This window comes from Papilio machaon, chromosome 10, assembly GCF_912999745.1.
Source record: "Papilio machaon chromosome 10, ilPapMach1.1, whole genome shotgun sequence".
In the NCBI taxonomy this organism is placed as follows: Eukaryota; Metazoa; Arthropoda; class Insecta; order Lepidoptera; family Papilionidae; genus Papilio; species Papilio machaon.
Window position 1 is genome coordinate 8,167,214 of NC_059995.1, and position 24,828 is coordinate 8,192,041.

Genomic DNA, 24,828 nt, shown 5'->3' on the forward strand with positions numbered 1-24,828 from the left:
CAAATGAAAATTATAATAAAACTGATAACAATAATACAACATTAATTAAAAGTGGTATCGAAGATAAATTCGATATGCATCCCATATTAAATTCAACAAATAAATCTAACAATAACAAAACCGATAATACATCTACAACAAATAAACCAGATTATGTGGAAATATTAACAATCGAGCCTAACACTAATAATACAACTCAACACAACATTATTGAAGTACTAAAACATTTAATGCCAAAGTTAAATAATTCAAATAACAAAGAACTTCACAGCGTCACAATAATTGAAAGGAATCATAGTAAAAATCATTCAATTTCAGAAACTAAGAATATATCAACTCTAGTTCTTAAGTACTGTGACAAAGGTAACATAACTAGTGCGAATATAACTGATGATAAGAAAACAAAATTAACAGATGAAGACGAAACTGGAGCAGATTATGCAAACAAAGAATTACCAGTCGTCGACCAAGATACTATTGAAGATGATTACGATATAGATAAAGAAAATTCTGAATTTAATGACAAAGAAGTAGCCAGTGGAAATTCATCGTTAAATAAAAACAAAGATGTGTTGGAAGCTGCTGAATATGGAATGCAGAAAATGCACGAACTGTACAGCGTGTTAGAGCCGAAGTTGTATTCTATGGGTGAGTAAGTTCTTAACACCTACGTACAATCAACACTTTAGAGTACTTAACAGATTACATCAGAACATTAGAAAGAATTACTTTTACAAATTCCATTTTGAATGAATTAGTACAGCTAACTTTAAAAATTGTTTGATATCTCTGAATTGGTAAAAAGTTATCTTATTTCAATTCTCCTAAGATCATTTTACTCCCCAGGCTTGTGGTTAGATGACACCAATCCAGCACGCTACGTAGCAGCTTTCAATGCTCCCTCGGAAGAATCTGCCAGATACTCTCGCTACGGCTACGCGACTTTACAAGCAGCTACTAAACTGAAACAACTTAACAGGTCAGTTTTTAAAAGATTTATATAAAAGAAACGCTGAAGATGGTAACAATTTACCAACAACTTGGAGACCGATATCTGAGCAAAATACTTGGTTTACACTATACCAGTACAGTAAGCCAGTAGCGCTCAAAATTAAGGCTGGCATACAACTGGCATAATTTAAACAATAACTGATGCCAGTGAGCCAAAACAGTCTATACTAGGCCAGCGTTATTATGCTAGTGTACTGTAAACCAGATATTACTTTGGATTGGTACAATTAGTTGTTGAAATACTTCTCATCTCTCAATATTTACGTCATCAAAATCTTACGCCATTATGGTAGCACTAATCACGTTCACATTATGTCATTGACTGTGTTGATTTATTTTTGACACGCCTGGTGACTTTTACGATTTCGATACATTAACAATTATATTGTGAAATCGAGTAATCAGAGTGTCTGCTCGATGGAAAATCGAATGGTTTTGCGAAACATCGAGATATCGATGTTATAAAGCTTTTTCTAAAATTATACTGCTCTAGCTGTTGCCCGCGACTTCGTCGCGCGGTGTTAAAGTACTTCCAGATTATGTTCTACATCTGTGCCAAATTTCAACAAGATCCGTTGAACCGCTCCGGAGATACTTTCAAACAAACATCCAACCATCAATCTAAACTATCGCATATATAATATTGGTTAATGACAAAATTTGGTATCAATAGAATTTTTAACACAAACAACACCAAGTAAGCAAGTAAACTAAAAAAGTTTCCTTCCTTTACTCTACATACAAGAAATTAGTAATAACCAAGAAATGCGTTCAAATACATCCAATTACGACAGTTTAAATATTTTGCGATATGCAGATGATCATCAATTAACTTGCGAAAATATCTCTATCTGCTCATATTTCCGAGTAACGACACTATTTAGACATTAATTACATTTGTTTTACTTATATAAAAGAGTTTGATTTCTGTAAGCATAGTAAAAATTTTAAAAATTCCAAACATTCAAAACATTTCTTTATCGTGATAAAAATTCCAAAAAATTCTTTATCGTGCATTTCATATTTAAATACTATAATGTGATAAATAAGTTTATTAATTTCTTCAGACAAGTCTGATAATTTAAAGTTCTTTATTAAAAACTAAGTAAAGCCGCGTCACATTACTAGTTTAATTAATTAAATGTTCGACGATCGGCGCCGATTCCATGAATTTTACGATCGAATTTTTACATACAAATTTTTATTTAAATGTAATTTATTAACAAAAACATCAAAATAACTCGAGAAGTTCTTTATATCTCCAATTATTTAGCAATTCATAATTATAAAATTACATTTACTGATATAGTTAAAACAGAACTAATCATACGTTTCTTTTTTAATTTTGTTTTTTTTTTTGTAATTGATCACAAATATTTGGCCATGTGTAAACAAAAAAAAGAATTTAATAAAAGAAGGTGTGTGTTTTGTTTCGGTTTTTTTAGCCGACTTCAAAAAGAAGGAGGTTATCAATTCGACTGAATTTTTTTTTTTTTTTTTATGTGTGTTACCGCGAATCTCCGCCCCTGGTGGTCCGATTTTGATAAAAATTATTTTAATCGAAAGGAAGTGCTTGCAGGTGGGTCCCATTTTTTTTTTTTTTTTTTTTAATAACTAGAAGACTAGTAGATTTTGAATAAGCTTCAAAATTTGTTGCGAAAATTAGGGACATTTTTGCTTTCAGCGCTTACGTAGGCTAAACTATAAGACCTACATAAAAATGATGTATGGCGAATTGTAGCTCTTTAAATGTGCTAAATAAATGTCCGCGATAGCATATATCTATCTTTTATAGTTTTCTCACAATAACCATTTTTTTTCTTTAGAAACATTAATTAAATTCATGCCCTATTTCCGACGCTATTATTCAAGTTCAGTATTAACCCTTATGTAAATAAATATGTTTATTATCAAGAGAATTTAATGTAGATTATATTTGCCGTTGAAACTATATCATTTTGTCTAATAGTTTAGGAGATATCGTAAGAATAAAATTACGCGGAAACGAAAAAATCCTACATCGCGTTACAATGAATAGCACAAATTTGCTTTCTGGGCTTACGTAGGTCAAACTATATGACCTACATTAAAATGATGTATGGAGTAATTATAGATCCTTAAATTTGCTAAATAAAAGGATAGGTGGCATATATCTATCATCTATGGATATCTCACAAAAACCATGTTATTGTGAACAAACTTCGATTAAAATGCACACGAAAAACAGCGTCGTAAGCTTACGGCGCTATTATATTATATTCGATATGAATCCTTATCCAAATAAATATGTTTGATAGCTAGAGTATTAAATGCAGATTACATTAGCCTTTAAACTATGTAATTCTGATCAATAGTTTGGAAGATATTAAATGATTAAAAACTACGCGCATTCGAAAAATGCTACTGCGGCGCGCGGCTGTACAAAATTAAAGGCAAGCTACGATGTTGAGTTCGTTAATTTTCAATTTGTAAACCGATTTTGATAATTAGTTCATTGTTTAAAGGAATAGTGGTTATCTGCTGCATTGTAAATTAGTTTTTGAATTGAAGTACACACATATTAAATAGGAAAGTCCTTTTCTTTATTTGTCTTATTTCTTTCCTCATAAAATGTATTAAGGAAATTTGTAATTGAACTTCAAATTCACTAAAAATTGTGAAATAAAACAAAAATTTTAAGAAAAAAAAATAGCCGACTTCAAAAAAAAAAACAATCTCAAACAAAATGCACTCAAAAGTAACATAAAAAAACAATTTCAAACAAAATGCATTCAAAAGTACCATAAAAAACAATCTCAAACAAAATGCACTCAAAAGTAACATAAAAAAAATAATTTCAAACAAAATGCATTCAAAAGTACCATAAAAAACAATCTCAAACAAAATGCACTAAAAAGAAACAAAATAATGACATGAAAACTTCTTTCTTTCTTTCTTCTCTTTTTCAAAAACCCTCGAAACTCTAAAGAAAGTTCTCTTCTTTCTTGTAACATGTCTATATTGTATAATTATTGTTATTTTGGAGTCGGTTTCGGCCTAAGTAGGGACATAAACGTAAATATGTCTAATACATCTCAAATATAAAATATCACCTATTTACTTCGGCCGACACCGACTGCGAAATAACAATAATTATACAATATAGACATGTTACAAGAAAGAAGAGAACTTTCTTTAGAGTTTCGAGGGTTTTTGAAAAAGAGAAGAAAGAAAGAAAGAAGTTTTCATGTCATTATTTTGTTTCTTTTTAGTGCATTTTGTTTGAGATTGTTTTTTATGGTACTTTTGAATGCATTTTGTTTGAAATTATTTTTTTTATGTTACTTTTGAGTGCATTTTTTAATATGTTGGCAATTTTAATTCACTCTTTCAAACATATTTCTTTTCTTCGCGGTTATCAAACTTGTTATATTATCTGTTGTATTTTGAAGACTACTCTTCTAACTATTTTCTTATTTTAGCTATCGTTATAAAACGCGCGAAATGAATCGTATCCGGTTCAAGAATCTCACAATGTATTCATAAAGATCTTGTTTGAACGCGGCAATTATTATTATTTAATTAACTTACAGTCATGTTTTTAAGTACTTAGAAACTCCGTGTTTTTCTCTCAAAGTCCTATCTAATTATTATACTAGTTTATTTATGGATCAAGCACATCCTGTTATCGAGCGCGCTCTGATGTCGAAACCGTCTTCTACTAAATGTCAACCTGTGCAGTGGGGATTCAACCAGGCAGGATGTGAGACATCTTAATCAAAGGTTAAGTTGTTTGTAAATATTATAACTATTATAAATACTACTATTAAATATAACTATTTACATTATACAACATTAACCATCAAAAATAAACCAGTAAGAACTCCTGTACATACACGAAATTAATTTCAAAATAAAATAACAAAATAGAAGTGTTAGGACCGACAATTGTTATTTTTTTAAATTAAGGTTCAATCATCGCTAAGTCTATCACTATCATTTAAAAATATAACAAAAAAAACTCCATCACTAAATGAATCATTTTAACAGCAGAAAAAAATGCCATTTTAAATTTATTCCTCTCTTCGGACCACCCAACTAAAGTATCTTCTAATACAACAAAGAAACTCAATTAAAATATCCCAATAAAAAAGCTACCTATTATAATCTGTACAAAAACTTGCAAATGGAATAACGTTAAGAAATCCGTTACGGTATTCATTATTGACGCAATAGTCGATCTATGATTTCCCACTGTTGAATAACGTGTATAGAAACATGTTGTCATCTCTTATTCTATTTAATATAAACAAAGACAACAATATTATAATGACGTATATTTAAACATTGTACAATGGATATACATATTATACTAATAAAAAGTTGAAATAACTTAGCACTTGTTGCTGAAAACATTCTCAAAAAATCTTTCTCTTTCATCGCAGAATAAATACAAAGAAAAGGTAGTGACTCAAATGAAAAGACAATAGAATAATTAAAATTCACGTCAATATCTCTATGAGGTCAAAAGTGCTATATAAAGTCAAACTACATCAAAAATTACAAGCACATTCGGTTTAGTATCAAAATATAAGGCTGGCTTACAACGTAAGATAAACAATTTAAAATAAATTATTAAAAATATTAATAACTGAACTGACTGTAATAATTTGGTTAAACGATGAGCATAAGTATTTCTACCATACTGTAATTTAGAAAATATGTCTAATTATTTTGATGTTTTCTTCACAAAAACCTATCAATGACTAAGCGAATAGAGGAATGCGCACAAAATCGAATCGTGCGTGCTTTGTGTAGTCGTGCGGATCTGTTATATAATTTTCAATTGCCTGATAGTCTTTTTTTTTTAATTTTCCACTCAACCGATTTAACGATACTATAGATTTGGTAATATTGTGAAGCGAGTCATCTATTTTTAATTTAAGATAAAGATTATTTTTGTAACGTTACAAAATTTGAAAACTAATAAATCAAATGAAGAGGAATAAAAATCTCAACACAATAACCTCTTATATACAATGTTATTTTGTTATTATTACTAGAAAAAAACATAGCGTTACCTTTTGCCGATACTGATCATGTTTAACAAATAAAAAACGTTGCAAATAAAAAAAAACACAAGTAGGGTCGATTGCAATAATAATTGTGCGTGCACACATACACAAAGATGCCTGTAATAAATAAAAATAATAATAATAAAAAAAAAATCATAAAGAGCCGCAATGACATTTACCAACTACCCGCCCCACTCACTTCATCCCACGTTTATCAAGCTATCTTCATTAATAAAGTGTCTCATAGTATTTTTTTAAATTTCTATTTGTTAATAATTTTATCTTTGTTGAATATAAAAATGACTACACATTTCAGATCTTACGTGTATTCTACAACAATTGTTTTTTTTTTCTGGTTATTAAAAAATAATCGTTTATAACCAGTTATTATTTTTAACTAAGTATGTGAGCAGCCTAAAGCTTAAACGCAAATATTTCACACGCATCTAGTCAACACACAAACCGCATCGCAGCGCGCCATTCAATGCCTTGTTGCGTAAATTGACAATGAATCTACGCAAAAACGTACCATGTTTATTGTCCTGTCAAAATACTATTTTCTATAGTACTACTAGCTGTCGCCCGCGACTCCGTCCGCGCGCATTTAAAAAAAACTTAATAGGGGTATGAAAAATAGATGTTGGCCGATTCTCAGACCTACTGAATATGCTCACAAAATTTCATGAGAATCGGTCAAGCCGTTTCGGAGGAGTACGGGAACGAAAACTGTGACACGAGAATTTTATATATTAGATTATGACCTTGATTGCATCAACATATTTAAAGATCAATTTGACACATCTTGATACTGGAATTTAAAAAACTAATAATGGAAAAAGACTTGATAAATAAAATAGAAAAGATGTTCTATTCCGTCAAATTAATAACCAAATAATAAATAGAAAACAACTACCTAAATATGTACATATATCTTTGAAAATACTTTAAGATAAAATACTGATTGTATTAACAGAGTTATAGAAATTCTGAGTATCCAACGGAAGGCGTAAACTGGTCATGTAGACGGAGATTTTCGTTCCTGTCTTGAAGTTGGCTGCAGGAAGTATAACCAGTAAGAAAGCCTGTCTGGAATATAAGGGCTGTATCTAAAGTACGTATTAATTTTCTCGAATTGACACCTTCATAGTTATTACTAGAACTCTGAGTGCGGCATCGTTTTTACTTAAATAAGCATTTGCTGAATCATACTCGCTCTATTCTACAAACATTTGGCAATTCTAGGCAATAAGACAGACTGTGATTTTATAAGCTTTCTAAATTGCCAAACATTGGCAAACCTAACAGGAAGGGATAGGTTCAATTTGGCTTGAGTCCATACAACAACTTGATACGATGAATTTCCGAAACAATTGAACAAAAAATACTTTCATCTCTTTCGTTCTGTTTGAGAAAAAGAGAGATAATAATGTTTTTGTTCGGATGTTTTGAATAGGAATTCACTTTCACAAATCAATGGAAAAGTAAATGAATACATTATTATTATTATTATATATATTTATGTTACGGTTAACAAACCTCTGTAAGAACCATGCCATCTGAATTTACCACAATGACGTCGCTAGTAACTTTAATGCAAATAGTTCCTGTAGATTCTAGAATTACAGTTAGTAAAGGCCTCCAATAAGTACCGATTTAACGCAACCACAAAGGTATAAAATAATCATAAAGTCTTTATTAACTACGACAATTGTTGTTTTAGTTAATCGTGAGAATGGACGGTGGGACAAATTCTTCGATTCATTCTAATCTGATTCCTAAAGAGCTGTGCTGATTCAATTGTTTTGAATCTTAAAACAATGCGAATTGACGAAGTTGTTCAAGGACTCGGATTATCTCACAATTGTCTTAATTAATCGGTTTTGTTTTGATCATTGTGCGTGTAAAGAATAGAGCGTAACGAGAATTGTTAAGGGTACTGACCTTTTGCCACAGTGTATTGTTATGCAGGAGTACAACGAGAGTATTTTAAAGTTATTGTGTGACGTTTTTACGACTTCTAGCGACCTCAATTATTACTGCATATATGTTGCTTAGTTTCTTAAGATACATGTTTTTTTTTAAACCGAATCACATATATGCTAACATGTCTTTATTTTGACTTATTCTGCGTCCATCGTTCAAGATACAAAAGAACACTTTTTTTTTAAGATGAAAGAAATCTTTTTAAAAGTTTTTATGGCTGTCTGTCCACATCACCTGTGCCTACCAGTTCTGTTGATAAGGTGCGGCTCTGTCACGCCGGATCTCATATTAAATTGCATAAATAAACAACTTAACTAACTTGATGCGTGTTGTCGAAAGTTGTAGAAAGGAGGACCGCGACCGGTTCTCCAATTTTTCAATAAACAAATATGTTTGATGTTAGTCTTCTTTTTATTATCAATTTCTATTTTTAATTTTATTATGTGTTTACGTTTTATAAGAGTTACCTATTTATATTTTAGTATATATTATTTTTTTAGTTTATTGTGTTGAGGATTTCCTTGATTCATTTCTTATCTTTAACTAATAATAAAGAAGAAGTAAATAATCAGCAAATGCTTAATTCCTAGCAAAATGGTCATATGATTCTAATTCCATTCATTGTCGTCAGCTTCTACACAGCTCCCCTCCACTTTGGAAGCTCGAACCTACTTTAAGTTAAGGATGACTAGGCTTTAGTCAAACACGCAGGACCAGTGCGGATTCCAAAGTCGGAGCTGCTTCGGCAGCTGACCCAGGCGAGGTCGCGGACGAAAGCGCAAGCGTGCCTTTGGCCTCACCACCATGCGTAGGAGGAACAGAGGGGTTTAGTGGGTATGCTTCCCATTCGAAAGAGAATGCCACATCACTACTGCCCCCCCCCCCCCCTAGGCTGCGAAGAATGGGCCAGTAAATGGCCATGAAAAAAGGCCCAGTGCGGATTGGTTAACGTTACACACATCTTTGAATTTCTTATCCCATTAATTAGGTAAACAAAAATATTAATTACTGTAATTAATTCGTTCGTATCTTAGCACCGTGTCATTGACCTTGCAGTGTGGGCGCGGTTATACCGATCGGCTTTCGCTTTCAAGACCAAGGTTCGACTTTCACTGCAACAAACCGCAGCACTTTCGATTTTATTCTTAACCAATACAAGCTAATTTATTGTATTCACACACAGTGCACGCATCACTGAGCTTTATACTTTCCTGGTAAGAAAGTAAAATATTTTTTTTGTCTTCTAAAACATCAATATTAAATTTTGGAAATAAAGGTTAGGAAAAGTAAGAAGATAAGACCGTTATTTGATTATAATTTCACATTGTATAGTTTTACTTTTTTAGTCAAATGGTACCTTTACTTCGAATACAATCAACGGATTTCATTTTACAAATTAAAAACAAAAGTATTTCCATAATAAAGCTGTGGTTAAACAAAAATATTTCAGTCGGTTAGGAGGCGCTACTGTCTCAGTTATTTCTGTCAAAAAATATGTAAAACCTACATGGGCGTACAAAATGGCATAAAAGAAAAAACACGACATGACGGCTACACCACGAAAAAGATTCTTTGACACTATTTTCACATTGACAGGGTGGAGTGAGCTGTCATAATTTAGTTCCGGGTCAGATATCCTTGTCGATCGATGTCGATGAAATTAAACTTGTGTTTTCAACATATTGATGTCTCAGATTTTTCAAAGACAGTGACAAAAGGGATGACATTATTTTTATGAATAAGTTCCAACACTTAAAATGCATAATATTGAAACGAAAATGAGTTCAACAAAATATTCCAGTGTCTTTTTTGTACAGATAGCTGCGAAAGTATAGTTGCGTCTCAACAATAGCTTGAATAGCGATTTATATCAATCGAATAGGTAGATAGAAAACAAAGAAATTGAAGATAGTCTTAACTCATTGTGTTCACACAATGGAGAGAGCACATACTTGTGACAATAAATTGCAACTTACAAACGTGGGAATTCAAAAATAAGAGTTACAATAGAGATAGTTTTGCTATGTACATTATTTATCACATATGTGAGACAAATTCACTGAAATATTTTTTTAAATATATATACGATATTCAATCACTAATTTCCAAGATACTTTTAATCTAGATAATTTAGATATTACGTACTATTTACTGTCATACTCAAAGTGGCATAAATGTCATTTAAGTACTACTATTTATTTGTCATAATATATTTACGCTAAATGTCAACGTAAGATTACTCTGAGTACGGCAACTAGTATGTAATTTCTGAATAAACTAAATTATGCGTAGCTTCGTAATTTCTCTACAAACAAACATTGATGTTGAATAGTTATTATAAAAAGTATAGTGCGTACATAATATGTAGGAAACAAATGATGCATGCCTATATCGGGTAACAAGTGTAATAGAAAGTGCCATAGCGACTTCTGTATCACTTTATGGACACGTTACGCTAACTTACGCAACTTGTTTAGCGGAAATTATAATAAACATTATACTATCCAAATCCCAATATAAAATAGTAAATAATAATAATTATAATAAACCTAGCTGTTGCCCGTCCTTTGACACCGGCCTGTGTGTTCTTCCAGACTATGTTTTAAATCTGTGCCAAATTCCATCACGATCCGTTGAACCGTTCCGAAGATACCTTCAAACAAACAAACATCCATCCATCCAAACATTCGCATTTATAATATTTGTAAGGAGTAACATAAGTCATATTTTTGTGTATTATTTCATTCCATATGCTATTTTCCGACAGTACAATTCGTCAAGATAAACAAAGTTGCAGCATTCAACATCGATGGGTATTGTTGTTTGGTATGATAAGAAAACTGTATATTTATTTATAAAACCTCTTTATTTAATATTTAATATTCAGTCGAACAGTAGATGCCAAATACCAATGAATAAATAAAAACCTAAACAATGAGAATATGTTAATTAAGAACGGCTTAACTCACGTATGATTGTCCGATGACGGCACCGACTAGTTTCGGACCCGTCGGGTGTCCATCTTCAGGGCGAATCAGAAACTAGTCGGTGCCGTCACCCGACAATCATACGTCAGTTAAGCCGTTCTTAATTAATTTATTATTATGTGTCACAAAAGTTTAAATAATTTAATAAGAATAAGTTTCCCGATTTTGATATGTAGTGATAATTTAAATAAGTCTAATTACTACTATAATAATAGGAAACCAATAAAATTGAATACACTAAACTATAGATAACATCACAATATGCAAAATCATTAAAATTAATTTCCATCTCCATAGTTAGCTACAGTCATCTCGGAATAGTCCATGTGGCCAGTCACTGTGAAACTCTGTTACGTTTATTAGATAATTAAAAATAACTCTTACTTAGTTAGTTGCAATCCGTTACATACCAGTACGACGATATGTGATCTTCGCATGACGCTTATGTAATAATTACGAAGCGTAATTTGTCTCGTGTCACTTTTAGAGAGATTTCGTTCATAGTACTTACGTATTCACATCGAGAGCGGATCACAGGTCTGGGTTCGATGCCCGCTATATACCATTTTAAAATATTAAAAAACTGTATATTAATATAGTGTACAAAACATGAACACATTATCTTAGTTTACTATAGAATATTATAAATGCGAATGTTTCCATGTATGGATGGATGTTTGTTAGAAGATATCTGCAGAACGGCTCAACGGATCTCGATGAAATTTGACATAGATGTGGAACAAAGGCTGGAAGAACATATAGACTACCTTTTTTAATACCGTGCGGACGGAGTCGCGGGCTACAAGTAATTAATTATTGTCAAAAACCCGAGAATAAATGAATTAATAAATTAAAATTAAAATAAATTTTAACAATTAAAACCGTATACTTATCATTAAAACATATAACAAAAAAAATGCGAAAACATAATCGCTTTACGTAACGAGATTTTTGGATAACGAATTAGCATTTTCATATGTAGAGAAAATAAGCTAGAAAGCACTAAATCTTGTATTACACGAACTCTCTCTACATTGAGATCCAAAGCTATAATGCAGCTCTTTCTACGCCTTTCTCTCGCAAATCGTCAAATGATAGTATTTTAAATACCATTGTAATTTTCTAAGAGATATTTTAATATATATTTCTAACTAGCTTTTACCCGCGACTCCGTCCGCGCGGAATAAAAAATAGAAAACGTGGTAAAAGTTATCCTATGTCCGTTTCCTGGTTCTAAGCTACCTGCCCACCAATTTTCAGTCAAATCGATTCAGCCGTTCTTGAGTTATAAATAGTGTAACTAACACGACTTTCTTTTATATATATAGATAACTATAGAAAATGAGTAACAATGACTTGAGGTTTTTATAAAATATATTATCCTATATATATAATTTCCATATCACAATGTTAGTTCCCGTACTCCTCCGAAACGGCTTGACGGATTTTTTTGAAATTACATATGCATATTCAGTAAATCTGAGAATCGGCTACTATCTATTTTTCATACCCCTATTAAGTTTTTTAATTGCACACTGGCGGAGACGCGGGCGACAGTTTGTAATAACATGAAAGCAAGCGTAAAGCGATAAACAAGGTTACGTATAATTTCTATATCATCAAATAAGTTAAAAGAAAAAAACTGTATTATTTAGCTGTGTTTCTGAGTTTCTTAAAGTCTGAGTTTTTTAAAGTTGATAATCTTTTAGCTTTCTATTTGTTCAACAGACAATATCTACTTATCTTTTTGGCGCCAATAATATCGCTGCCTAGAAATGTTTTTAACTAAATAAATATATATATATTTATATATATACGTAATTAAATGTACGTTATTTTAGACGGAACAATTAGCATAAATAAACACAAAATATAATGAGAAACTTTTATGGCTCGTCAAACGTCATTTAATTCATAATACTTATATAAGCAAAACTTTCACAACATGTTTTAAGATTTGCCCATGCTTAATATTTCGTAGGCTACAAATACTTTCACTAGATTAAATATTTCACAGACAGTAAACATCAATACTGAGATGTCATCACGTAATTTGTACTTAGAAACTGATTAGAACTCCGAGGGGTTAATATGTAAAAGTGTTTTAAACAGAAAACTTCTTATCTACAACTTATTGGAGATGTCTTTTAGCGAACCAAGTGACCGCTTGCTTGTTTACCAACTTGTCCTTTAAAAAGTTTCAATAGTAAAAGTGCTTATAATAACCCATCTATATATATAAAAGAAAGTCGTGTTAGTTACACTATTTATAACTCAAGAACGGCTGAATCGATTTGACTGAAAATTGGTGGGCAGGTAGCTTAGAACCAGGAAAAGGACATAGGATTTTTACCCCGTTATCTATTATTTATTCCGCGCGGACGGAGTCGCGGGTAAAAGCTAGTTATTTATATTCCAGCACTTTTATACTCATCGCCTATCCTAAGTAACCTTAAAGAATATGCTAGTTATTTTCAATTACAATAAAAAGCGAAACCGATAGTGCAACGGACTGTTTCACTTTCTACGCACGAGGAAATGCCACTACACGCAAACGATACAGTGCTATAGCACGGTGTGTCATAGGCCTATAACTAGATATAGAAGTACTTGAGTTTATGAAAGAAAATTAAATCAATTTTGATACATGTTTATTAGAGTTTGCGTTAGATAAGGTGGTTTATCTATAAAGGGTTTATATCTACAACCGACATCTTCAGAGTGTGGTGTTTGTTCTAGGAATTTAACTGATTCCAATCAACAATAATCAAAGTAAAATGCATACACAGCACGTATATCCGATTACAAATTATTTACAGCATTGACCTATTGAAAGGAAGATAATACACACATAAATATATTTAAAATTGACCTTAAGCTATTATTAATCTTCTGTTATTTATCAATGTATTTTCAATCTGAAACAAACATCAAACAAATAATGACCTAACATCAAACAAATAATATTTGGCCCTTGACTTATTTGCATATCGTTTAAATTTTTTTTTTTTTTGGAAAATTCCTAGTCGAATGAAATATTTGAATTTATGATTAAGTATCCGTATGAATCACAAATATTCAATTTTAACTTTATCATTACTTGAATATTCTTTGAAGTAATACGATGTTAGGTAGGTAACCTTTAGATATATACCTTGTACTAGCTGTCTCCCGCGACAAAAAAAAACATAATAAATACCCTACGTGTTCTTTCAGACTATGTTCTACATCTGTGCCAAATTTTATCAAGATCCGTTGAACCGTTCCGGAGATACCTTTAAACAAACATCCATCCATCCATCTAAACATTCGCATTTGTAATATTAGTATGATAAACCGTAGACATGCCTTAAAAACTGTCTTTTTGTCATACACTTTCTAACCTAACGTATTGCATTCCAGTGACCTTACCCATCCGTCTATCTGGAATGACGATGTGATTGTCTGTGTGCTTATGTTCACCATTCAAAAAATCCAATAACGTTTACTACAATCACTAAAATGTTTGTTTTGATAATTTTATTTACAAAACAAATAGCTCTATTCGTATCGACACAATAGAACAATTGTACGATTTATTTTAAAAAATATATCCATAGTTTTTAAGTAGTACTGATTGAGATTATTTGAGATTGAAAAATAAATAAACAATTGATTGACAAAGTAAAAATGTTAAGAAACATTTTGCAATAAATAGAAACTATTTGTAGAATAAAGCAATTTAAATTGCAAAAAATTCAGCCACGTAAAAAAGTGGCAATATTTATTTTCTCGTGAAACCAATCCCATCATTATTGTAACTCAAAGGAAAAACATCAATAGTTTGTTTCCGGCGTTTGTATCAGCTTTTTACCAACTCTTTACACGGTTCAAATGCGGATATCTTTTATCTTGTTACGGATATAAAAACCTGTTAGTTTTCTATAGACACGCGATAGAAGCAAGTAACTTTATAGTCGTTTTCTTTTTAAAGGAGAAATTTTTATAAATTTTGATTTCTTTAAAGTATATAATACGATAAATTAAATAAAGTTAAAAATGAAAAACCTTGTTAATTATGCTATAATGTAACTGTACTTTAAGTAGACAATTACAGTTTTTTTATTTATAATGTTTCCTTACTCATTTTTATTTTTGGTGTATTTTGAATTAATTAGTTTATTATATAAGAATTCCTCCCAAGTAGGGTTGGTGACAGGCAGGCGGCCGGCCGTAAAAACTTAAGTCAAAACTTTAAGGTTTACTAGCTGTCGCCCGCAACTCCGTCCGCGCGCAGTTAAAAAAAAATGAAAAATAGATGTTGGCCGATTCTCAGACCTACTGAATATGCTCACAAAATTTCATGAGAATCGGTCAAGCCGTTTCGGAGGAGTACGGGAACGAAAACTGTGACACGAGAATTTTATATACATATTAGATAAAACCTTGTGTGCCAACCCCACGTGAGTGGGAAAATGCCAGGGGGGGGAAATGATGTTAACTATACTTTAACGATCAGCTAGAAGTCAATTACGAACAGCACTCACTAGGTTACTGGTACTAATTATTCTATAATGTAAAACAACATCTGAATTATAGTTTCTGCAGGTATTATGAGTCTAAAGATGATTTCATATCAAGAAGCTCTTCCCCAAATATTCTTGGATTATCCAAATCTTGGATGGATGGATGTTTTTTACAAGGTTTCTCCGTAACGGTTCAACGGATCTTGATGAAATTTGAAACAGATGTAGAACAGTCTGGAAAAACACATAGACCAGCTATTACGTTTTTTTTATTCCGAGCAGGCAGAACCGCGGGCGAAAGCTAGTATTTGATATTTCTGGAGTTGCTTCCTAACTATTTATAAAAAACTTAGAAAGATTCTTCATAAAAACGTCGACTATAACTCGAACAGTTTCGCAAATAAATTACCCATCGATCTGTGAACTGTGAACAATATTCATTCCGTAACTTACTGTTGTTTTGTCAACGATTGTATCTAAACTAATTCATTTCTCAATAAAATGCAATCCATACAAATTGAAGCTCCTTTTTGTATGTAATTCATGGAAATTGTGGCTTTTGTTTATATTTATATCAGTAAACAATGGGTTCGCAACAAATAACATTGCATCGGCCAACAAGAACTGAATGCCAAGCTGTTGCAGCAATGCAACATTACACCCATATCTATAAGAGTTATCAAATGAAGTTAATTAAATAAGATCAAATTACAAGTAATGACATTTGTCATGACCTCATCAAATATTATCTATATTGTCAATTAGCTGAAAGCTTGTTATCGAAATTGCGTGAAACAAATAACGAAATCTTCCTATATTTAATTGTATACGTAATTTATTTATAATACAAAAAATGAACAGCCTATGTGTTCTTCCAGACTATGTTCTACATATGTGCTAAATTTCATCAAGATCCGTTCAGCCGTTACAGAGATACCTTCAAACAAACATCCATCCATTCCATTACACATATATATTTTTTCCCAAAAATATGTAATTTGCAATATCTAAATAGAGTTATTATTTTAATTATTAAAAATATGAATTTAATGATGATTAATAAATGATGTTTGAATTTTGAAGATGCAATACATTGAAGTTGCAGTGATATGATATTTGTGAAACGTAACTTTTGAAATCCTCTTGTAATGTTAGTGGCCGCTAACGATGTGCCTTTGACCATTACAGTCACATGATGAAAGACAAATTATAGCCAAATCAAAGACATTTAAAAATAAAACTACATAGTACATTTGAATCTCTTTGTACCAAATGTTATAATCAACATGTTTGAATTGTATTAAAAAGGCTTTGAAATATTCAGATGTCAAAAGGAAGCTAAAAATATCTTGACGCATCTATCCTTATTTAAAAAAATTTCGGCGCCATCTATTGTATTAGTTTTAAAACAAAGATTTTTTTAACAAGTGTGTGTAACATTTTCTTAATTTAGAATATACTAGAAAACATCGAAAAAATTATTTAACAATAAAAAATAACTTATGGCGAGTGAGATTTGAACTCGTTCTTTTCAACTATTTTTAGAATTTTATCTCTCACGTCCTCTATATGTGTTTCGTTCTAATAAATTCCCATAATATTTGATTTAAAAGTCACGATTTATTCACGCTCATTTACCGTGAATAATGAATTGGTTATTGTTTACGAAAATAAACTTAGGTTCATATTGAATCGGAGAGGTCTTCCGTTGCATTTGTCATCATAAGAAATTACGAAACGTCGCGGGGTAGAAGTGGAACTATAAAACTTTGCGCGCGCATCCCCACTAGACAGTTATGCGCAGTCGCTATGGCGGCCCGACGTTTGCCGACGCGCGCCAAATTCAAACTGTGACCGTTCCAAATTCGAATATTGACTATTTTTGACTTACGACAATCAATGACTATATTCTGACTGACTAGTGACAGTGACTAAGACAGTGATTTGACTTGACTTGACTTGGATTGAATGGGAATTGACTGACATTTATTTTAGTCTGGAGGCTGGGATATCATGTTAGTATTTTTTATTATTTACAGCTTTTTTATCTAAATATTATATTTTTGCGTGCACTAATTAAAATATTGTTAAGATACGAAATTGATGGTTAGATAAAAAAAATTCTAAAAACATTCTCTAAAAATGAATGAGACTACTTGTTTAGATTTTCCAATATTAAATTGAGTTAGTATTTGTTCTTTTTGAAAAGAGAAAGTTTACAGTTTCCAAAAACAAAATTGTTATAAAGATGAAAAATCTGTGACAGAAATAATAATGGCAAGACTTTGTCTAGATAATATAGACTATCGCATTCTTTTCATTTTTGCAAGAACCGGTTGTTGCGATAACAAATTAGTTTTATAAGTTACCACGACTTCTTAAGCCGGAATAAGATAATAATCACATCTCAGTTATCATTAAGTAAGGAAATAACCGCCAGAGAAAAAAATCCGATATAACTGCATTTTTTTGTATCAAATGATGCTGTAACCATTATTGAATTATAATTAAATATATTGAATTATATATAACCATTATTGAATTATAATATAATATAATTAAATAATTTCAAATAATCATAGATTTTCACACCCCCCCTAACTTACGAAATAGCGTTAAAAGGGTTTGTTATTATTTTAAGAAATTAAACACCCTTAATCTCAAAGACATTAAAAACCTCATATTATAAATATTTTTTTCGCTATTATTATTATAATTAGTAGTATTATCTAGAAATTATTATAGAACCTAAAACTAAAAACCTTAAAAAATATAATATAAAAACTAAAATATGTCATTTAGACAAGGTTCCGAAGATACTGGCAGCGTTTATTTATCTTTTTTATTCTTTAATTTATAATTGTAATAAATAATTATTCGTCCTCTTTGTTAAAAACAAACACAAAAATATGTTCTCATGCGGATATTTTGTCAATGGAAAACCACCGTAACAATAGCAATTTCTGATAAAAACAAGCTATTATTATCCGAATTGATTATCTACCATGTACGAAATTCGTGTGCATTTATTATCACAAGCGGAGAGAGCTGTTCCCAGCGAAAGTGACTTTTACGTACTTTCCCCGCGCGCGAAGACACACCTGTCATGGTGTTATCACTGGTTGTAATGGCCACCCATTTATGGCGATTGTGTTACGCGCCAAATTACGCGTCATCGATTATACCGCCAATTGTTTGTTTTTAAATTTAGAATTCGTTGTTGACTGAACAAATACTGCCACACTTCAGTAGAGGCCGGTATATACTAAGTATAACAGTTAAATATTAATAAATTTCGTCAAAGATTAACAACAAATTAAAACATATAGACGTTAATTTTTAGATATATAACCACCGTTTCGTTTTTTTTTTTCGAAACATTTGAATCTTTGTATTAAATTTAGTATTAATTAAAGACTCTAGGCTAGTCAAGCCGTCGTCGTTCTTTTACGTACTTTTTCATTAGCATGATATAAACAGAATATATTTTAATTCTCTACTGTCAAACACTGATGAAGCATCAGGAAGGCGACAATATACATATTTATTCAATTTTATTATTTACTTTCATAAAATCTTAATAAATTTGAAGTTTAATGATATGTAATGACAAAAGTATCGATAAAACTTTCTTTTCTTTTTATAATAATTGCGACTATCTTTTATTTTTGCGTTTACTTTACGATTTATTTTTATATTTTCACCGGTAAATACCCTCGGGTAAATGACCATTTATCCCACCACCACCTATGATCTCACCGAACCTCACATGTGCCGATTCGCAGGAGGACGTGCAGTGTGGCCATTATTCGGCTCAGCACAGACCTATCTAGAGTCCCTACAAGTTGCTCTCCCCATCATGACATGTCATATAATTTACTAGCTTTTTGAACAGAGGCGATGCTGATAGCGATGGCGATAACAGCGCGGGGGCGGAGAGCAGGACGGAAGCGGGGATGTTCCCCGCAGCAAGCGCGCTGCGCCAGTCCGCGCTGCTCGACCAGTGTCCGTTGCGCACCGTACCCAAGTGCCCGCCGGCCTCCAAACGGTAAAACAACACTCCTAGAACTATAACATCAGTTATTGGCGAAGTATAAGATGTAACTACTACAATGACTTTTCATAATGGTCTACCCACTACTAAGTTTTTTTGGTGATCATATTCACAAAGAAACTTCTAGAAAATGAAATTTACCCTATTATTCTAGTTGAATTTTTCCAAGTCTATAACTCTAACTTTAATTGATATTCTCCAGATACCGCACGCACGATGGCACGTGCAATAACCTGAGCCGTCCACGTTGGGGCTCCACCATGACGCCCGTGCAGCGCTTCCTGCAGCCATCCTATTCCGACGGCATCCAGGCCCCGCGCCGCTCCGTCTTCGGCAGCAAGCTACCCTCGGCCCGGGAGATCAGCTCGTTGGTGCACGAAGACCAGAACGTGGAGAACCACGGCATCACACATCTCCTCATGCAATGGGGGCAGTTTTTGGATCACGATGTGACGTCCTCTTCTCAGTCCCGAGGATTCAACGGATCCGTGCCGAGGTGTTGTAAAGACGGTGGAAGGGATTTTATGCCTAAAGAGCTAATGGTAAGATTTGTCCGTTTAATTATATTATTTACTTAAGACTCCTGCAGCTTTTATAGTTTGCACAGATGGATGGAGATGGCTTTATCTTTAAATGTTTGATTATCACAGCACCCGGAATGCCTGCCGATCGCGGTGCCACCATCGGACCCGTTCTACGGCCCGCGAGGCGTGCGCTGCCTGGACTTCGTGCGATCCTCACCGGCGCCGCGCGACGACTGTGCGCTTGGCTGGCGCGACCAGCTCAACCAGGTCTCCGCTTATATCGACGGTTCTCCTCTATACGCGAGTTCCGCTAGGAAGTCTGATAAACTCAGGTTGTTCAGGAACGGTAAGTGTAGCTCTCGCATTCACAGGCGAATTTGCTCGTTTGGATAATTCTAATCCATAAAAAAATCGATGTATTTCCACGATCCAGGCATGCTACAGTACGGGCGTGTGCAGCAGCGGCGACCGGTACTGCCCCCAGAACGGCGAGACGAGCTATGCCGCGGCGGTGCAGTCTCCAGCGACTGCTTCCGCTCCGGCGATGCGCGCGTCAACGAGCATCCCGGCCTCGTCGCCGCTCACATCGTCTGGCTCCGACAGCACAACCGGTTGCTTATAACTCACCTATATTTAATATCCGCCTGTTTCCAAAGTAATAACTTAGACTATCTCAAAATACGAAAGAATGTACGCAAGTTTGCTAACCGTCTATACGCAAGGTAGTTAACGCACTTGCATATGATGTAGATGTACTTTAGTGACACTATCACTCAACCACTAGAAGACAGACAACTCTTAGCAAAACCAAAATATACAAATGAAATCGTAGATAAATGATCTAAGATCAGAGAATTCCTGGGTTGTTTTAATAGAACTATAATAACGTATAGGATGGCGCAAGAGTTGGCGCATTTGAACCCGCACTGGAGCGACGAGAAGATCTACCAGGAAACACGCAAGATCATCGGCGCCATGCTGCAGCACATCACTTACCGAGAGTTCTTGCCCGTCGTTTTGGGTAAGTTCAATTTTATTCTGCTTAATGTCAAGTCAATCAGGAAGCTACCTAATAGATTTGACAACTGCAACCTTCTCTCTCTATAGATAATATAGTTCTCTTCATTAATTAAGGTTCTAAACAATAGACTATTGTAACTGACCGGTTTCGTTAGAGTAGCTACAAACTAAACTATTGCAATTTAATAGGCCGTAAAATTGACATCTAAACCAAATTAGGCGGAACGGATTCATTTAATATCATACAAAAAAGTGTTAAGTTACCATGCTTACATAATCAGAGGCTATGGTTGCAATACATTTTATGCGTAACATCATAAGTATCTGAAACAAATAGCTTTTGACACAGATACAGCGGCTTCTATACAAAATAAATAAAAATAATCTCTCAAACAAACAAGACATTTCGTTATTTACATTTCTCTGTACTAGGATCAGAAGTTATGCGTCTCTTCGAACTGGACCTTATGAAGAAAGGTTACTTCAAGGACTACAACCCAAAGATCAACCCCAACCCGGCGAGCTCGTTCGGGTCCGCCGCGTTCCGCTTCGGACATAGCCTCGTGCAGCCATCTATGGTCAGGTTCGACAGGTTCCATAGGCCCATGGGCAACAGTAAGTACATTCATTACATAATTCTGGTGCATTGATTGTCCTAGTTTTGATTTTAAACAAGTTAGCACAAACCAGTTACCAAATTTGGTCAGGAGATCTCGCAAGTAATGTTTGAAGAATTTTTTTACTAAGTTTCAGGAAATAAAACTAATAACAACATATCACATTGATACTGACTAAATAACTCCCACATTTTTTATTTCATTCATTACTTCTTATCCATGCATAATAATTCGTTCATCCAGATGTATCTCTCCACAATGAAATAACTAATCCATCAAACATCTGGAGCATGGGCGCAGTGGACCGCTTGCTCATCGGTATGATCAACCAGCCCATACAGAAGCGGGACGAATTCATTACGGAGGAATTAACAAACCATCTGTTCCAAACGCCTCACTTTGATTTCGGCATGGATTTAGCAGCGATCAATATACAGAGAGGGAGAGACCATGGGGTACCAGCGTACACCTCGTGGAGAGAGCCGTGTGGACTGTCAACTATCACCGATTTCGAGGACTTGGCCAGGGTCATGCCGAAGAGAGTCGTCAGGAAACTAAAGAACTTGTACCGGTATGGACTTATTCTAATTCTCTAGTCTAGTCGTGCTTTATAAATGTTTTTGTAAGCAGTGATTTTGTATTTACAGGCATGTTGATGATATAGATCTATTCACTGGAGGCATGGCAGAAAGACCTGTTATTGGCGGCCTAGTGGGGCCAACTTTTGCTTGTATAATAGCACAACAGTTCTCAAATTTGCGCAAAGGCGATCGATTTTGGTAAGTAAGCTAAAAATTTTTTGTATTAAGTTAAATTATTGACGGAAAAACAAAATGTAACGTATATTTCAGGTATGAGAATGGAGGTTTCGAATCATCTTTCACGCCAGCGCAGTTACAACAAATTCGACGCATATCCTTAGCCCAAATACTCTGTCGTACCCTCGACACGATCGACAGTATTCAACCTTTCGCTTTTCTTTCACCTGACAACCCCGACAACGAGAGAATTTCTTGCCAAAATGGACTATTAAATAACTTTGACTTATCGCCCTGGATTGAAGTATCCTCTGACTCTAATAATGACATCAAAAAATCTGACAATGACCCTTCTTCTACTTTAAAACCTAATACAAAACCAACTACCACTACAAGACCGATCACGACTAAAAAAAGCCAAAAACTCACTTCGACTATTAACAAAACACCACAGAATCGACCTGTTAACCAAACGACTAGACCACATAAAGTTAGTCATAAGCTTAATGGCACTGACTTGACAAATAATGACACAGACAAACCGACTGCAAGTACTACAACAAAACCTAAAACCACAGTACAGACGTTGACGATTGACGACAAACTTGACTTTAAAAACAAAAGCAGCCGTTACAGCGACTTCGAAAGTATTATAACGAGACATCGCGCACCGACTAGGTACTACAATAACTACAATGACTATGACGACAACGTGCAAAGCGTACAATCACTACTGGTTAACAATTTACAACAGAAACGACCCTACAACAGACCCGTAATTACTGTGACTGAAAACGTAGACAAATACACTTATTTAATCAACTATGTTCCCCGACCGACACAGTCCTGGAGACAGACAACGAGAAAGACACACGACAGGGACGTAGTTAAAGTTACATATCAATCTTACGACGACACATACGACCGACGACCGAACAGACCGTATTACTATGACAGTAGGCGACCGAACAAACCTTACTACAACAGACATGACTCTGAAGACGACATTGACTCTTACAGACGTGACAGTTCCGACACACAACTGACATATAACTTCAATTCAACAGCTAGATCTACTGACAAGGACTTAAATAAAACCAAACTCAATACGACGACGGACAAAAACGACAAAATCGACACTACCACTGAAAACCAATATAAGTTGACGACTTTTAGTTACGTAGGTACTTACAGAGGTGACAATGCTGACAAAACGACTAAACCAGACAAAACGGATGCAGTAGACCAAAAAAATGACAAATACGACAGTATGAGCAAAGACTTTACAACATTTGAGGCAAAGGATAAGGATCAAGAGAGAGGTCCAGATCACATGACTAATGCTGACAAAATATCAACATTCTACCTTTATGAAACTGCAACAAAACCTTACAACTTGAACAGACCGACGAGACGTAACGACGAAGAAAACATTGACTTAAGAAACAAAAACAAATATTATTACGTTAGAAATGTTTTACACAAATATCCTGATACCGATTCAAATTTAGCCAAAAGAAACACAGCAACAAACGATGGTATCGTAAAGAAAAACTACAACCATCCCGGAGTCTCCAACACTGGTATAGAGGAAAGATCCGCCGCAGACAAAGTTTCATCACTAGCTGCGACGGAACCCAAAGCTATGCACTCGGAGAAATCCAAAATTAAAGCCCCAAAACCTTCAAGTTCCCCGAAAACGCCTTCAGTAGCATTTCAAGTAATTCCCAGTGAAAACAGGTAAGAATTTTATTTTATTTATAACTGAATGTTGATTGCAACATATTCAAAATTTAGAAACATTAACGAATTTACAAGATCGAAATTATTTATTTACAGTCCATCACAATGGGCAGTTTACGAAGAGAATGCCGACTTACCTGAAGGTCTACCGCAACGGATGCCTTCACTCAAGATCGATCCTCACGCGTTAAGAGAAATACCAAGACCCATTAATCTGTCGCGCCCCGTGCGGCGCCGCCCTGAAGGAAGATTGTAGGAAAAAAATTAATTTGGTGCTTGCTTTAATTTAACGCGATGTCTTCAATAAGATAAAAAAAAATACTATTGAAGACGCCGCGTTGATGTTTTAAATTTAGACAAAAATTATGTTCTTATGTAGGATAAAATCCTTTCATTAAACTATGACCGACATGACCGTTGATGACTGGACTGTAATAACATGACATGACTACTTGAAATACTCTGACAAAACACAACAATAATTTTATTTTGATGACATGACAAGAATTTAACTTGTAAATTGAAGTGTGAACTCAATTTTAAACTTATTTATCTTAGGACAAATATAACAA

The 24,828-nt window shown here is 33.6% G+C and overlaps 1 protein-coding gene across 1 annotated transcript; it reads left to right on the forward strand.

The window, feature by feature from the left end:
- Positions 1–24,776, forward strand: LOC106718259. Its single transcript, XM_014512308.2, has 12 exons — positions 1–648; positions 847–979; positions 19,436–19,588; positions 19,797–20,136; positions 20,245–20,464; positions 20,552–20,729; positions 21,012–21,139; positions 21,571–21,753; positions 21,999–22,326; positions 22,403–22,534; positions 22,607–24,253; positions 24,353–24,776. Exons 1-12 carry the CDS (start codon positions 75–77, stop codon positions 24,510–24,512), a joined length of 4,176 nt encoding a protein of 1,391 aa, XP_014367794.2. The 5' UTR covers positions 1–74; the 3' UTR covers positions 24,513–24,776.
- Positions 24,777–24,828: the final 52 nt, after the last annotated feature.